A 16,264-nucleotide genomic window follows, 5' to 3' on the forward strand; every position below is an offset into this window, starting at 1 on the left:
ACTAGTAACTGCATATTGAATATCTGGTTACTTGCTTTATAAAGCAAGTAGGAAAATGAAGACCACCCATTGTGCTGATGGTACAGTGTGTTCACAAAGTTTGGAAGTATGTGCATGATGGAATTGTTGCCTGCCTTGTTAACATTTTCACTCAGTTTAGGTGAAGATGAAGACTTTGGAGTGAGAATGATTACCTTTCCCATCATTAGGATGCTACAATTTGGATTTGGAATATCCCCCAAAGGCCCATGTTTTTAAGGTTTCATCCCTGTGGTGCTCTTAAGAGGTGGTGGAACATGTAGGAGTAGGTCCTAGATACAAGGACACATCTTTAGCTTTTTAGGAAGGATAGACCTTTGGAGGTGTTCCCTCAATTGGGATTGTGGTACCCTGGTCTCTTCCTTTTATTCCCAGCTACGATATGAACAGACTTCCACTCCCAGTCATTCCTGTTACCATATACTGGATATACTCTTGCCATGGGCTGAAAGATGATAGGACCAACTAGCCATGGATTGAAACCTCCAAAACTGTGAGCTAAAATAAACCTTTGCTTTTTTTTTTTTTAAGGTTGATTACCTCAGGAATTTTGTTACAGTAGTGGAAAGCTAATAGGTCTGTTTTGTTAGGGTTATAAATTCTGTGAGGACACCAACTTTCATTCATCAAAGCATTAGGCCATTGTTGGTTCATCTTTCCATCCTTTTTCCTATGCTGTTGACCCAGTAGATACAGATAGGATCTCCTAAGGTTAGGATTGGCTCGCACAGATTTTTCTTTAAGAAAAAGAGCTTTATTGGAAGGGTGAAAATGATCACTTGCTAAGTTGAATAGCTAGATTGTACAAGAAAGGACCTGAAAAGTCCCTGATGTCCTCCAAGACTTGGACCTCATTTAAGTGCACCTTGTTCTTTCTCAGACCTAGGAAAAAAATTAGCAACCTATGTTTCAAACAAGGGATAATTTTTCCCTTTTCCATGTACAGAAATACTGATGATTCCCTAGTTCTTTCTGGAACAAATTTTGCTCTTCTCTCACAGCCAGCCCTAGTGGATTCACCTTTACCAATTTTGGGACCAGACAGGAAGTAAGACGTGAATGTTTCTTCATTGGGAATCCTATAGCTACATCTATTTCTTCAAGGAAGTTTGCTGAACACATTATGTACAGTATTGAGAATGTCTACTCTTATGCATTTTAATAGTACTTTGAAACCATTAAAAATAAAGTTTATTCCATCAGCAGAGTTTGTTGCAGAAAACAATTTTATTAGTTACCAGTTTATCACCAGTTTATATTCACTACCAGGTTTATAATTTTAGAAATGGATTAGGAACACAAGCATTAGCATTTAAAAGCAAGGAAGGGAAATATGAATATCTGCCATTTATCCTTTAGTGTATTTGTCATGTTCAGAATGCCTTTTTTTTTAAAAAAAAAAAACTTGTAGTTGGACACAATACTTTTATTTATTTTTATGTGGTGCTGAGGATGAAACCCAGCACCTCGCATGTGCTAGGCAATTGCTCTCCTACTGAGTTACCCCAGCCCCAGAATGCCTCTTTTTAAGAAATAATGTTCTCTTTTTTTTATAATTGGGAAAGACTCTGGGTTGACACAGTAATAACATAACACAGCAGGAGTTTTTAAAATGTCTATTCTGAAATTCAACTGATTTTAAATCCCAAAGGAAATTTGATAATGGCAGTGTTTAATATAAAGAACTTAACAGACTTAATGTTGTCTGAAGTTTTATGTGCAGGTCCAGAAAATAATGAAAATGTAAGTCTAGTTTAAAAACTGGACAGATTAACATGAATATTTGGTTTAATGGAGAATTATTGGAGTTCATATAGAAATAAATTATATTGAGATGTTACTGCCATAAATGACATTGGCAAAAAACCATTAACTTGAGAAGCAATAGTGTTGAGTCTAAACTGGAACACTGCAGGAGTTGTAGGTCTTACAGATGTGAGTTTTTGAAGTGCCTAAATAGCTTCGACGTAGTTGGCTGGGAGCATGCCGGTTCTTCCAGTTCTTTGTACAGTGCCGTACATCCATCCTTCATCAATAGCTTGAACATTTACAATAGCATCTCCATCTTTGAAGGACACCTCATCTGCATCTGCAGCCATATAGTCGTACATGGCACGGAAGATTTTCTATTTATGGGGATAGAAATGGAAAATTCTATGGGATTTGTAATAACCAATATCTAATTTTAAAATCTGACTTATTTCACAAATTTGAATTTCTAAAAAAAAAATGTGCAACTATCACCAAGAAAGTAGTGACTCAGGAAATAAAAGAAATAGTTGTGAATCATATATCTGATAAGGGATTAACATCTGGAATGTATAAAGAACTCATACAACTCAACATGTTGTGTATAATAGACATTTCTCCTATCAGATATACAGATAGCCAAAAAGCACATGAAAAGATGTTCAGTGTCATCAGGGAAATGCATATCAAAACTACAAAATACCACTTCACACAGAATGGTGATAATCATCAAAAAAACAATAGGTTTTAGAGAAATGGGATAGAAATTTTGAGCCCTCATTAACTCCTGGTGGGGATGTAAAATGATGTGGCCATTTTGGAAAATGGTGTGGCAGTTATCATGTGACCCAGCAAGTCTACTCCTATGTAACCAAGAGGAATGAAATGTTTGTGTGGTAACTTGCAGAACCATGTTCATAGCAATATTATTCCTAATAGCCCCAAAAAGGCAACAACCCAAATGCCCACCAACTGATAAATGAATAATCAAAATGATATATATCCATACAGTGGAATGAAGTACTGATACATGATGCAATATGGACCTCAAAGCATTAAGAAGCAGCTATGTACTAAATCTACATATCCCATGATTTTGTATGAAATGTCCCAAATAGACAAAGTAGATTAGTAGTAGATGACTAGAATTGGAAGGGAGACTCTGGGAATGGGGAGTGAATGCTGATGGGAATAAGTTGTTTTTCCTTGTAATGTTGATGAAATATTCAAAGATTAAGCTAATAGTAGAACAACTTTGTGAATTAAATATGAATATCAGTGAATTATATACTTCAAATTATGAACTTCATTCTGTGTTCATTATATATCCATAGAACTGTATGCCCACAGAGAAAAGAGAATATGCTTATTTTATATGTAACTTTGGCTTTTTTGTGTGCGTGCATTCCTGGGGATTGAACCCAGGGCTCTTACACATGCTAGGCAAGAACTGAGCTATATCCTCAGCCACAACCCCCACTCTTATTTTTGAGGTAGGGCCTTACTAAATTGCACAGGCTGACCTGGAATTTGCAATCTTCTGCTTCAGCATTCTGAGTGACTGGGATTATAGGTATGTGCCACTACACCCAGCCTTTGTCTGCCTTTTGAGGAGTTAGGCTATGTTTCAGAAAAAAACTTGAAATGCCATAGCAATATTGCTTATGTGAGAGTTGTCAGAATTAAAATACAGTCGTTTTTTGTCAAGCCTTAACCAAAAAAAGAAAGCCAGAAGATTATGAAGGAATCTTAATGCGCTATTGTCTGATAATTTTGTGTAATTATCACAAAAGAATGCTCCAGAACCACAGCCTGGATCATAGGCCACTGCAATTTTATACAGCAAATACTCCAAGGTCATCTGCTCAGTAACAGTCTATTCAGTTTCAGACTGTCTCTACCCTTGTTAATCCTTGTAGCAAAGGATTATTGTTTTAAAAATATTTTCTGTATGGGGCTGGGGATGTGGCTCAAGCGGTAGCGCACTCGCCTGGCATGCGTGCGGCCCGGGTTCGATCCTCAGCACCACATACCAACAAAGATGTTGTGTCCGCCGAGAACTAAAAAATAAATATTAAAAATTCTCTCTCTCTCTCTCTCTCTCTCTCTCTCCCTCCTCTCTCACTCTCTCTTTAAAAAAAAAAAAATATTTTCTGTAATCCTCATTTGCTTTTGAAAACTTCGCCTTGCTTTCCTCACCCTCTCTGAATATACCCATAGTTTACTATAGCATATGTATTATTGCAATGCTCTGTTCCCAAATAAATGTCTTCCCAGTGGCTTGGGAGGCTGAAACAGGAGAATCACAATTTTAAAGTCAGTCTCAGCTACTGCAAAGCACTAAGCAACTCAGTGAGACCTTATCTCTAAAATAGAGCTAGGGATGTGGCTCAGTGGTCGATTATCCCTGAGTTCAATCCCCAGTACCCCCCCCCCCAAAAAAAAATGTCTTTATGCTTTGGAGAATCTAATTCTTACTTAGGTTGACACAGATCATCTCTCAATTTGGAAATTTGGTAGCATATCAGTAGTAAAATTTTCTAAAAGATATCCAACACAATATAAACAACAAAAAGAAAAAAAGTAATTTTTTTGAAATATAAGTAAAATACCCAGTTTCTTTCTAAGAGCAGCCCCCCAATTTTTTTCTTGCATTTTCCCCAATATAAGTAGAAAAACACTATAATATTCATACTCATTTAATATAGCTTGGAAATCTTTTCATCTATAACTCTCATTCTTTTTGATTGACACAGAGAATTTCACATTTTAGTAATACCACAAGTTATTTAGCCATATCCATTTTTTTAAAACACTATAATGAGCATCCTAGTTGTCTTTGGGCAAATAATTTCTGAAGAAAGTTATTTGTGCTGGGAATTGAACCTATTGCCTCATGTGCTGGGAAGAAACAGCTTTTAAAGGTAAGTGTTAGCCTTGGTCAAATGATGTACATATTTATTTTTAAGAGCTTTTGCTCTAATGGTCAAGTATGATACTTCACTTCATTTGCATGTTCTGGTTATTAGTTATGGTGAATTTTTTTTTTGGTGGCCATTTTCATTTCTTAGTCAAATTGTCTATTCACACCCTTTCAGATCCTTCTTTTGGGGGATAGGGAAATAATTTGTCATCGAATTTTATACTTTTAAAACATTAATATTTTTGTAATCTATACTCTTAAGTATTTTCTCCCAGTTCAACATGTTTCTTTTTGCTATAGAAACATTTAAAATTTTATGGTGAAATCCATTGGTTTGTTTTTTTTCCTTTATACTTCCAGGTTTTGGATCTTGCTTAGGAACGTTTTCCCCACCCCAAATGTTATAAAAGTAATTATTTTTTCTGGAGTATTTTTACAATTTTGTTTTTTTTTACATTTAGATCATTTTTTTTTACATTTACTTGGCATAGCTTCCAAATAAATATCATTTGAGATGAGTATCTAATCCTTTTTTTTTTTTTGGCAGGGGTGGGGTACTAGGGAGTGAATTAGGGGCACTCAGCCACTGAGCCACTCTCCAGCCCTATTTTGTATTTTATTTAGAGACAGGGTCTCACCGAATTGCTAAGTGCCTCTCCAATGCTGAGGCTTGCTTTCAACTCATGATTCTTCTGTCTCAGCCTTTCCAGCTGCTGAGATTACAGGTGTGCACCACCATGCCCAGCAAGATGAATATCTTCTTATTTTAAATTTTCTTGCTAAATAACCAGTTTTCTGAAGATCATATAAATAATGAATACATCCCCTTCCTGTTGATTTGTAATGCTTTTAAGTCTGTTTCTGGACTTCCAACTGTTTTTATATCTTTTACCATCCCAAATCTATATTTGGTAGATTATTGTATTTTTACTCTTCCAAATAAATTTTAGGATTAGAGCATAAGTTTTTAAAAAATCTTGTTGGTAAGTTGATTGGAACTCTCTGGAACTTACTGATTTATTTCACAAAAAATGATAAACTTATAGTATTCCCTTTCAGAAATATAATGGGTCTCAACACATATTTAGGTCTTTTTTTTATGTCCTTCAGTGAAGATAGTTGTCTTCATATTCAGTCCTAAGTAGTGTGTTTTTGTGACATTATAAAAGAGGTGGTCCAGGGTTTTAAAATAAGAGTTGTAAAGCAGTCAGGTGAACTGTGAACATGATTTAGCATACATTTTCATTATATGTTAGTAGGGGAGATATACACTATGACATGAATACGTGTATGCACATATGCATATACATTCTTGAAGAATGATTCTAGGCAGTAAGTAAAAGGTTCAGTTTAAGATTGTGCACAAAACCAAAGAGCCAAAGCTAATACTTTGCATGATTTCTTAAAAATCATTGAGTGATGCCTTTCATTAATTTGGGTTTGGGTAGTAATAAAGGTCTTCTGATATTGACCATTAACATGAGATGTGAAGTAAAAGGGCATTATATAAAATAGAAGCTTTCTTTTAAAAAGAATATAATACCTATGACTTTTTTTCACATATCAAAAAACAAGAGTGATTTGAGTAAGTTCTTCATTTACTTACTCCAGCAGTAGATGGATGAGATGGTATAGAAGACAATGTTGTCTGTTGAGTAGCAACTGAAGATGATCGTTGTTGTGGGAGCTCTGTGGTTTTCACATGTTTGTAAGCTGTAAAGAAGGAAACAATAGTTTTAAAAAGAGAATGTCACTATACATTTAATCTATGCTTAGTAGCCAAGCAGTATTTATTTCCTTTTTCCCCAATTTAATGATTTCTAAGAAGGCAGGATCTAATAAAACGGATGGAAATGAAACATGTAAGTTCATACAATGACCCACAATTCGTCTTTTGTCATCAGAGTAAGTTTTTGTTTGTTAAAACAATCAGTCACTTTCCAGTAAAGTCAGCACCATCCCATCTGTACCTGTTGAGGCTGCAGAGAAGAAGGCACCTCCATCACTGTAGGTGGAAAGATGGTGATCGGCAGCTTCTGAGTGCTCAGACTTTTCCTCACCCCCGCTGATACTCATTGCACTGGCAGACCTTGACTGCTCCCGGCTCCGGCGCTGAGCTTGGACTGGGAAAGAAGTGATTGGGAGAGAGAGAGCAGAGTTGAATTTTCTGTGGTAGTAATGCCTAATAGTAATTGAGTCTCAGTTGTGATTATTTTTTTTTTTGCCAAGCATAGTTTTAAGTAGTTTTCTGTGGATTAAACCCTCACAGCTCGTCTGATGTGTAGTTGTCATTATTTTATAAGTGAGAGCCTAATAAATGGCCACAGGTCATATAACTGTGAAGTGGTACAGCCACGATTTTCTGTCTCCCTCTCCTACCAGTCCTTGTACTGGGGTTTGAACCCAGAGTCACTCTACCACTGAACGTTCCCCAGCCCTTTTTATTTAATTTTATTTTTTTAAAAATGTTTTTTAGTTACCAATGGATTTTTAACTTTGTTTATTCATATGTGGTGCTGAGGACCCAGGGCCTCACACATGCTAGGCAAGTGCTCTGCCACTGAGCCATAATCCCAGTCCCTATTTTATATTTATTTTGAGACAGGTCTCATTAAGTTGTTCAGGCTGTCCTTGAATTTTAGATACTCCTGTTTTAGCTTCCTAGTTGGATTAGAGGTGCTCGCCATCATACCCTGGGAATAGCCAGGATTCCAACCCAAGAAACTATCCTAACTACTACTGCTTCCCACCATCTTGCCCATTTTCCTGGCTCATCAAAACAAATAGCTAGTAATCACATTTAAATTCATCTTCCCCAGAAAGTTCTTCCTAACTTCCAACTGATGTAGGTGCTCTCTGTTCCGATGAAACTCTGGGTAGATCTTTAAAAATGTATGTGTCAGGGTATAACCAGGATTTACTTGTCTGTTTTCATCCGTAAACCAGAGTATAAGTCCTTTGAAGAAAAGGACTACATATTATTCTACTGTTTAACAGAAAGCATAAAGATATGCTGGTATTTCACTAATGAATAATCTTCCTTGATACAAAAAAGCTCAGAAAACTTCTAAGATCAGAACTATTCTCTTTCCTTTGCCTATATATCTGTTGTCATCATTTCTGTAATACAAAGATTTAATAATTATTTTCTTTAGGAAAAATTAATAACAGGGACTGAAGGAGACATGAACTCAGGCAGTGAAACAAAGTCTTTTTCTAACTTGAACTAGTTTGGCCTGTTAGTCAATGGTCACCTCAGAAAATGAAACCCTGGATGGAAAGAACCTAAGAACCTAAAAGTGTTTGACTCTAGCCCATTATATGGGGACATTGATGTTGTAAGCCTCTTGTGGGCTAACATACCATTAATCATATGTAAGCTTCGGGACTGAATGTTGTCCTCTGCAGGATCGTAGTCAAAAACTGAACCAGGATTAGTACGCCAGACACGTAGACCTGAAAGGAAAACCAACAATCAGAACAGTTGTTCTTGTATTCTTTCAATAACTTGAAAACCAAAGCATAAATTTAAACAACCACAGGGAGAATGAATCACTTTTAATCAGCTTACCTCTGGTTCCTCTCCTAAGAAGAGAACAAAGATAAGGTACAAGAAGACCTCATCTTTGCAAACTGAGATAATAGGGGCTTTCTTTCATAATTAATGAAAAAGATTGAGGTCCTTTGTATTTTGCCTTAGTGTAGCTAATGTCACTTTTGTTCTGTTACCTGTAATAGTCTCCTGATCCTGATCATTGCGCTTTTGTTCCATTTCTACAACTTTTCTTTGAATACCTCGGTAGTTAATGTCACTGAAGTCTTGTGTGTTCTTTTTTACTCGTTCAGTGATAGGATCGGTCACCACTGGCGTGAAGCAACCCTTGTGTTTCTCAAAGTCTTCATGATATTTCACCTGAAATGTAAATTTGCTTTATGAAAATATAATGGTATGACCATTTTTCTTTTTGCATGTTCCAACAGGTTGTCCAACCAACCCTAAAGAATTCCTGACTCACCGTTGAGATATGCCGTTGAGTTTCCCTTACCCGTCTCATCTCTGGGGTATCCAACACATAGGCAGCTTTGCCTTGTATTTGTTTCCGGAAGCTATCAGAATAAAGAACCTAGGGAGGAGAAATCATGAATGAGTATAACTCATGGTATTGTCTTCATTCTGAAGTCTTAAGCCTTTCCAACAGATGGAGATGAAAGAAGCTGATGAGGGAAACTTGAGTCAATTGATTGAACCCAGTGAGACACATGACTAACAGTGGATCTAGTTAGCACAAAGAGGAATAGGGTTCACATCAGGAGAGAAAGGACTTGTTTTGACTTTGAAAATGAAGTATCCATTTTCAAAGGAGAAAGGGATAAAGTATAATTTTGAAAAAAGTGGAAGAAAGTGGCCTCTTGGATTTGCTAGCACTTCTTGGATTTATAGCACTAGCACCAGCATATTTGATGATGTTGTCACTAAATCTGATATGAGAATTCGAAAGAACTATCCTTTAGAACAGTAATCATTTATCTCAGGTAATATCCAGATTGCATAAACCAAGGTGCTAATAAAGAAATCAGAGTACTCCAGACACTAAAACCCCCAAATATCAAAGCCAATGATGGCATCTATTTCTGAGTATTCACTATTTAATAAGGTACCTTAAACATAATGTAGAACCTAAGATTGAGGATGTTAGGGAGTCAATTTGTTATAGTTGGTTATGAAAAACTACCTCAGAGTAAAGAAGAGGAAAAACACAATTATTTTTAGTATGATCATTTGGAATTGAAAAGCACGGTTGTGTTAATTTTAGTTTTCAGTTGATGAAAGTGCACATTTTTATGGTGTTAAAACGTTATTTTCAACATGTTGCATTTCTCCTTTTAAATTTTAGTGTATTTTTCAGTTGAATGAGAAAGACATGTTTTCATGATGTTAAAATGTTATTTTCCAAGTTGTTGCACTACTTCTTTTTAATCCTAGAAAATACCGAGCTAATGTTTTCTTGGTTGCGCTTAGCTCTCTCCATCTCTGGAGTAACAGGTGTCGGTGTTGCTTTTTTCATATTCTCTTTGTACAATACCTAAAGGAGCCAAGAGAGCATCCAGACATCAGAAAATAGAAAAACAGTTCTGAAAAATCATTTAGCTGTTGTTATGGCTCAATTATATCACACTCTATAAGAAACACCTCAAGAAGAAAAAGCCATTAAAATGTTATGGGAGAAAGCAAAAGAATCAGTGTGAGCTAGTGGGATTGATTTGTTGTTTTTAAGTTGACAAGAAAGAATTTATTATATACAGAATTTTGGAAACACTGTGAATAAATTAGTGGTATAACCATGATGGCCAGGCTTGTTAAATGTTTTAATGATTTATATTTCCTCTCTGAAATACCGAGCTAAAGTTTTCTTGATTGCGTTTGACTCTTTCCATCTCAGGAGTAAAGGGTGTGGGGGTTGCTTTCCCCATGCTCTCTTTGTATAATACCTGTGAGATACAAAGTTGTACCCAAAAGTCACTAAGAGGCAACATTTACTATGAAATATAATACAATTGGGGGGAAGGAAAATGTTAAGTATAATCTATATATTCTATTACTATCAGAACAGCTCTCAAGTAGAAAGCTTAAGAAAGTTAATGGCAACTCTAAATGTGGGATAATATTTAGAGGGTATTCAAATGTAATTTTCATTTTGTTTATTTGTAACCTTGGATGAGGTTAGGAGCAGGCCAAACTGCAGAGGTTATGTTGTAAAATCAAAAGCGTTTTCATTTCTCAAGACAATACCGAGCTAATGTTTTCTTGATTGCGTTTGACTCTCTGCATCTCTGGAGTGACAGGGGTTGGGGTGGCTTTCCCCACATTTTCTTTGTACAAAACCTATGTGAGTCCAACAGATCCAAAAAGGAAAAAGAAAAGAATTACAGTTACCAAAATAAGAAATGGAATAGATAACATGAGGCCCAGGACACTAAATCATTTAGTCAATAAGGTTAGATGGCAATCATTATGTTTCCAAAGGAAGATGAGTGTAGTTACAGGAAGATACATGTTTCCAGGGTAGAATCCTGCCCTGAAATATTTGCATATTACAAGAGAGAACTGCAGTGTTCCCAGGAAGGAGGCAGGACCATCATCATTTTACAAGAATGTCAAGCTCCTGACAGATCTTCTAAGGGGGAATTACAGACTTGGGTTTGAAAAATACTGAGGTTGAAGCTGCTCCAGCAATTGGTTACTGGACCTTTTTCCAGCACTTAACTCTCATAAACATATGAGTAAAATTGTAGGCCCTCAGACAAGGCAAAAAGGATTTCTCCTGTTCCTTTTTCATCTCTATCTTTTGTCCTTATCTCCTGCATTTTCTTAGTATTTCACACTGATCAAAAAGTAGCAGTGTTTTAGGTAGTTAATGTTGTAAATCAATAGGAAGCAATACAATGTATTATAAATTCTTAACCTCAATGTCTCACCCTAGTGTCATTCTAGAGAACCCAGGAGGGTTGGAAGAATTCTATTCCAGTAGTGTTATTGAGAGAGGAGTCCCTGGATAGTCAGGTCAATACCACCTAAGAAATTATTAGAATTACAAATTCTCTAGCTCCATGCTAGACCTACAGAGGAGAAATTGTTGGGACAGAATCCAGAGATCTGGGTTAATAAACCCTCCGCATGATTCTGATGCATGCTAATGTTTCAGAACTACTGGGAAGTAATGGGTTTAAAGTTTCGAGAAAACTGTAAACAGTATAAATGCTGAGCAACATAAGGTTGTTCACTACTTACTGAAAGCTAAAGTCCACACACAAACCCCAACTCCCCCAGAAAATTTATAGACACATGTAAGATCACAGAGCATAGTGATTTACTAAAGTTAGCATTAAAAGACCATGATAAATACAAAGAACAACAATTAAGATGAGTAAAACAAATATTACTTCTGGTGACTCTTAAATGAATTGACAATTGCCAAAACTGTTACTGGATTATAATTTGTATCATTATCCTTGGAGGAAAAGATTAGAAGTTATTTTCCCCAAGGTCTCTTTGTCCAAATCTGACAGGGCTGGGAATGTAGCTCAGTATTTAAGGACAAGTGTAGCATTCTCTAGGCCCTGGGTTTGGTCCCTAGCACTGCAAAATAAAACCCCAAATCTGACAGGGCAAATTAGAACCTAAAGTCATCAACTCAAAAACACAATGAAATCATGATTCCAGTATTCAAAAAGAGCCCCATTATACCTACTGCACAGCCCACTCCAAATTTCATGTGTAAAACAAAGAGACCTTGGGTATAAGAGTAAGTCTGGGAGAGATAAGCAAAAGATTCTTTTGTAGGAAAATATATGACTTCTTGATATCAGAACTTGAAATTATGGATTAAAGCAATTTTGTTGTTATAGGGTTAAGACTGGGAATACCACATAGGAAAGAAGGATAAATGTAGTCAAGAAATTCACAAAATATAAGTTGTCTTTAAAAAGTGGGATTAATATGTATTATTTTAAATCATTAAAGTAGTTGTTTTTTAAATCATTAAAGAAGGCTTTTTTTTTTCTTTGTTTTTTTGCAGAGTACCGAGCTAATATTTTCTTGATTGTGTTTGACTCTCTCCATCTCTGGAGTGACAGGTAAAGGAGTTCCCTTGCCCATGTTTTCTTTGTATAGCACCTGTGCAATGAGAAAATATCAACAACAACAAAAAAAATCTGTGAGAAACGTTTCATTTGCTGTGATGTTTTAAAGGTGAGGACAACTTTCATGTTATAAAATGGCACAATAGTTCAGGAAGCCAGGAGTTATATGCTGATAATATGCTATATATTATTTTAGTGGAAGCCATTACTGGGTTGAGGAATTTTCATCCTCAGCTGCTGGGGAAAGGCTGTTGGAGTTATCCATATAATTTTTTCTTTTCTACAAGTATAGTGTCTCCTAAATAATCAGAGGGATTTGAGATGGTTAGAACTTGGTTTTGTTATCCACACAAACTAAAACATTTGTTATTTCTTTTTCAAAAACATGTTTAAATATCAGATGAAGTAAAAATAAAAATTTATAGAAATGAGAAAGTATGTCTTTATGCAAAGTAAGATACATTAGAAGCAAAGGAAGGGAAGAAGGCTTCAAAAAAAAAAAGAATAAATATTAAAGATCTGTTTAGTTCTGAGGTTAAATTGCATCTTTTTTCCCCCCTTTTTAGAATACCGAGCTAAGGTTTTCTTGATTGTGTCTGACTCTCTGCATCTCAGGAGTGATGGGGATTGGAATTCCTGTCCCCAGGTTTTCTTTATATAGGACCTGTATGATAAGAAAGCATCCAGAACAAAGAAAGACAATCACTTCCTCCCTCTTGGAGCAGTTGGGAGTGGGTGGAGAGGGAAGAAGAGAATGAGTTAGAGGAAGGAAACACCAGAAGCTTGAAAGGCTGTTGGAGTTATCCATATTAATTTTTCTTTTCTACAAGTATAGTGTCTCCTAAACAATCACAGGGATTTGATTGAGATGGTTAGAACTTGGTTTTGTTATCCACACAAACTAAAACATTTGTTATTTCTTTTTCAAAAACATGTTTAAATATCAGATGAAGTAAAAATAAAAATTTATAGAAATGAGAAAGTATGTCTTTATGCAAAGTAAGATACATTAGGAGCAAAGGAAGGGGAGAAGGCTTCAAAAAAAAAAAAGAATAAATATTAAAGATCTGTTTAGTTCTGAGGTTAAATTGCATCTTCTTTTTTCCCCCTTTTTAGAATACCGAGCTAAGGTTTTCTTGATTGTGTCTGACTCTCTGCATCTCAGGAGTGATGGGGATTGGAATTCCTGTCCCCAGGTTTTCTTTGTATAGGACCTGTATGATAAGAAAGCATCCAGAACAAAGAAAGACAATCATTTCCTCCCTCTTGGAGCAGTTGGGAGTGGGTGGAGAGGGAAGAAGAGAATGAGTTAGAGGAAGGAAACACCAGAAGCTTTTAGGTTCACCCTGTATGAGACTAAAGACATCCTTAAGGCAAAGGAATGCAGGAAAAGAGCAGCACAACTAAGAAATACAAAAAGAAAGTTTTGTTATTTTATTGTTTGAACTAATTGCTGCAGCACTGAGCAATAAAGAATACCATGAAAGGAGAAATTAGTCTTCCTCAACTTGTTATGGGGGTGGGGAGATAAAAACAGGAGACAGAAACAGAACCAAGGAAGTTATTTTTGATTTGGAAATGCTATTAATAAATCACATAAGGATATCTGGGTTTTATAAATACTGTTTGTTTGAAGATACATACACACAAATCTTTTGTTGACTTCCAGAAGAAGTTAAAGTATTTAATTTTTAGTTTGGATGAGCATTTTGGGAAGAATTATTTTTAAGGCAAGTAGGGAGCAATGACAAGTTGGTAAAAAAGAAATTTCAAAATATCTGTACAAATACCAGTAGAGACAGGTTAGAATAGGAAATGAGGCCAAATGTCAGATCTTTATAGAATAAATTTTAAGCTTTAGGTTCAGATCAGATTTGCCAAAGCAAGATAAAAGTGGATGCTTAGATACTAAGAATGTTATAGTTTTGAAAGCTGGAATATAATACTCAACACTTTTTAAAAAATTAAGTCAACATTATTATATTAATGTTTAACTAAAGTAGGGAGACTGATTATAGGAAATGGCAGCATTAAGTTGGGAACAAGACAGGTCAAAGTTTTTATTGAAATAAGTTGATTAGATTTTAAAAATCTAGCCATTAATCTTTTTAAAGCATCTTAAAAATAGTTAAAGGGATTTTTTTTCATTTTAAATACCGAACTAAAGTTTTCTTGATTGTGTTTGACTCTCTCCATCTCTGGAGTGATGGGAATCGGAATCCCTTTTCCGAGGTTCTCTTTATATAACACCTGTATGACACAAGAAAGCATCCAGAAAAGAACACTGAGCAGTCAAAACAGCCCCTTCATCCATTTTGTGGGGAACCTACTATGAGACTACAGATATCAAACTGAAAGGATAAATTCACCAAGTCCACTGCTCTATGCAAGCACAGATCTGGGTGAGAAATGCTGAAGTGCCAAGTATATTTGATAACTCATCTTTTTATCCTGTCCCACATGGAAATGCTAATTTCCTATGTTACAAATTCAGGAAAAAAAATACAAATAATTTTATAAGAGCACTAAAATGCTCAGTGTGCAATAGAATAGTTTTTAAGCTAGATTGGTAAGTACTTTCCTACATAGAATGTTTGTCTTATATGATAACAGATATTTAAAACTCCAGACCAATTTTGTGCAATATAGCAAAATTGGTCTTTCTTTATGCTGTAGAGATGATCAAGTGTAAATGTCAATGTTTTATTATACAGTATTTCCCAAAGTAAAAGGCACCACTAGACAATTTTGCCTTATGTAACCTGTATAAAAATAATACAAATGGTTACTTCAAAAATTGTCCAGGAACATTAGTTTCAAATAGATACAAATAATAATATACTTACTCTAATATAGAAGGAAATAAATAATTAAAACATAATTTTGAAAACTGTTACAAGACTTTCAAAGAAAGGAATAATGATGAACCCACAGGGGGGGAAAACAATTAAATACAACATTACAAAGGACATTAACTTATATTGAAAGTCTAACAAATTGTAAAGTTGTTAAAGAATAGTAATTAATAACAAGACGAAAATGACAGTAGGACCAAAGAAAGTTACTAATGGAATTATGTGGGAAAAAAAACTTTTAGAAAACATTTATTTATTTATTTATTTATTTATTTATTTATTTATTTATTTTTGTTTTTGTTTTACTAGAGATTGAACCAGGGGCACTGTATCAATGAGCTACATCCTCAGTCCTTTGTGAGATAGAGTCTCACTAAGTAGACAAGGCCAGACTTGAACTTATGTTCCTCCTGCCTCAGTCTCCCAAGGAGCAGGGTTATAAGTATGCATCACCACTTGGCTTAGAAAATATTTACACTGACAATTAAAAACGTGTTGGACTGGGGCTGGTGCTCAGTGGTAGTGCTCTCGCCTGGCATGCGTGAGGCACTGGGTTTGATCCTCTTCACCACATAAAAATTTAAAAAAGTTTTTCTGTTCACTTACAACTAAAAAAATATATAAATATATATATTTTAAAAAAGAATGCCAAAGTAACTTGAAACAACAACACATAATATTATTAAAAAAAAAAAAAACATGTTGGACTAACTCCCTAGCTCCAAAAGTAAATCTAGGTAAATTTTCCTATTGACATTTGATTCTCCATCTCAGGCATAAGTGAACCTAAGCTCATTATATATAAGTATCACACTTCATTATAGCGTTTTTCAGAAACAACAGTAAAAGAGAAAATAAAAAATACATGTATGATCTGACTTGCATATTTTTTTAAAATCAGAAGGTCTGGATTTCTATTCATGAAAAGATTTGTTTGGAACAAGTAACTAAAGAAGTGCTTTTGGTCCCAATATTAAGCAGTTTGGTGCTACTGTCTATCTGGTTAGAATCTATGTTAAAGTGACTCCTGTTTCCAAAGAGCCTCTAGTTCAGTAAT

At 35.2% G+C, this 16,264-nt stretch overlaps 1 protein-coding gene across 28 annotated transcripts in view; it reads right to left on the reverse strand.

Annotated features, from left to right (window-relative positions):
* Positions 1–1,247: 1,247 nt before the first annotated feature.
* NEB (nebulin) overlaps positions 1,248–16,264 on the reverse strand; it is a 215,778-nt gene continuing 200,761 nt past the window's right edge. For 8 of the 28 annotated variants that reach the window (XM_081262451.1, XM_081262441.1, XM_081262444.1 and 5 more), the window contains 13 exons: positions 14,510–14,602; positions 13,474–13,566; positions 12,924–13,016; positions 12,294–12,386; positions 10,503–10,595; positions 10,109–10,201; positions 9,703–9,795; positions 8,728–8,835; positions 8,441–8,624; positions 8,075–8,167; positions 6,682–6,834; positions 6,318–6,424; positions 1,248–2,165 (listed from right to left, as the gene is read on the reverse strand). In XM_081262451.1, the coding sequence (XP_081118577.1) occupies positions 1,992–2,165; positions 6,318–6,424; positions 6,682–6,834; positions 8,075–8,167; positions 8,441–8,624; positions 8,728–8,835; positions 9,703–9,795; positions 10,109–10,201; positions 10,503–10,595; positions 12,294–12,386; positions 12,924–13,016; positions 13,474–13,566; positions 14,510–14,602 (1,470 nt within the window). In that variant the 3' untranslated portion in view covers positions 1,248–1,991. The remainder of the gene's footprint in view (positions 2,166–6,317; positions 6,425–6,681; positions 6,835–8,074; positions 8,168–8,440; positions 8,625–8,727; positions 8,836–9,702; positions 9,796–10,108; positions 10,202–10,502; positions 10,596–12,293; positions 12,387–12,923; positions 13,017–13,473; positions 13,567–14,509; positions 14,603–16,264) is intronic. The other 20 variants (XM_081262433.1, XM_081262431.1, XM_081262429.1 and 17 more) reach the window with 9 other exon arrangements.

This window comes from Spermophilus citellus (genome assembly GCF_964194105.1).
Source record: "Spermophilus citellus genome assembly, chromosome: 11".
Lineage (NCBI taxonomy): Eukaryota > Metazoa > Chordata > Mammalia > Rodentia > Sciuridae > Spermophilus > Spermophilus citellus.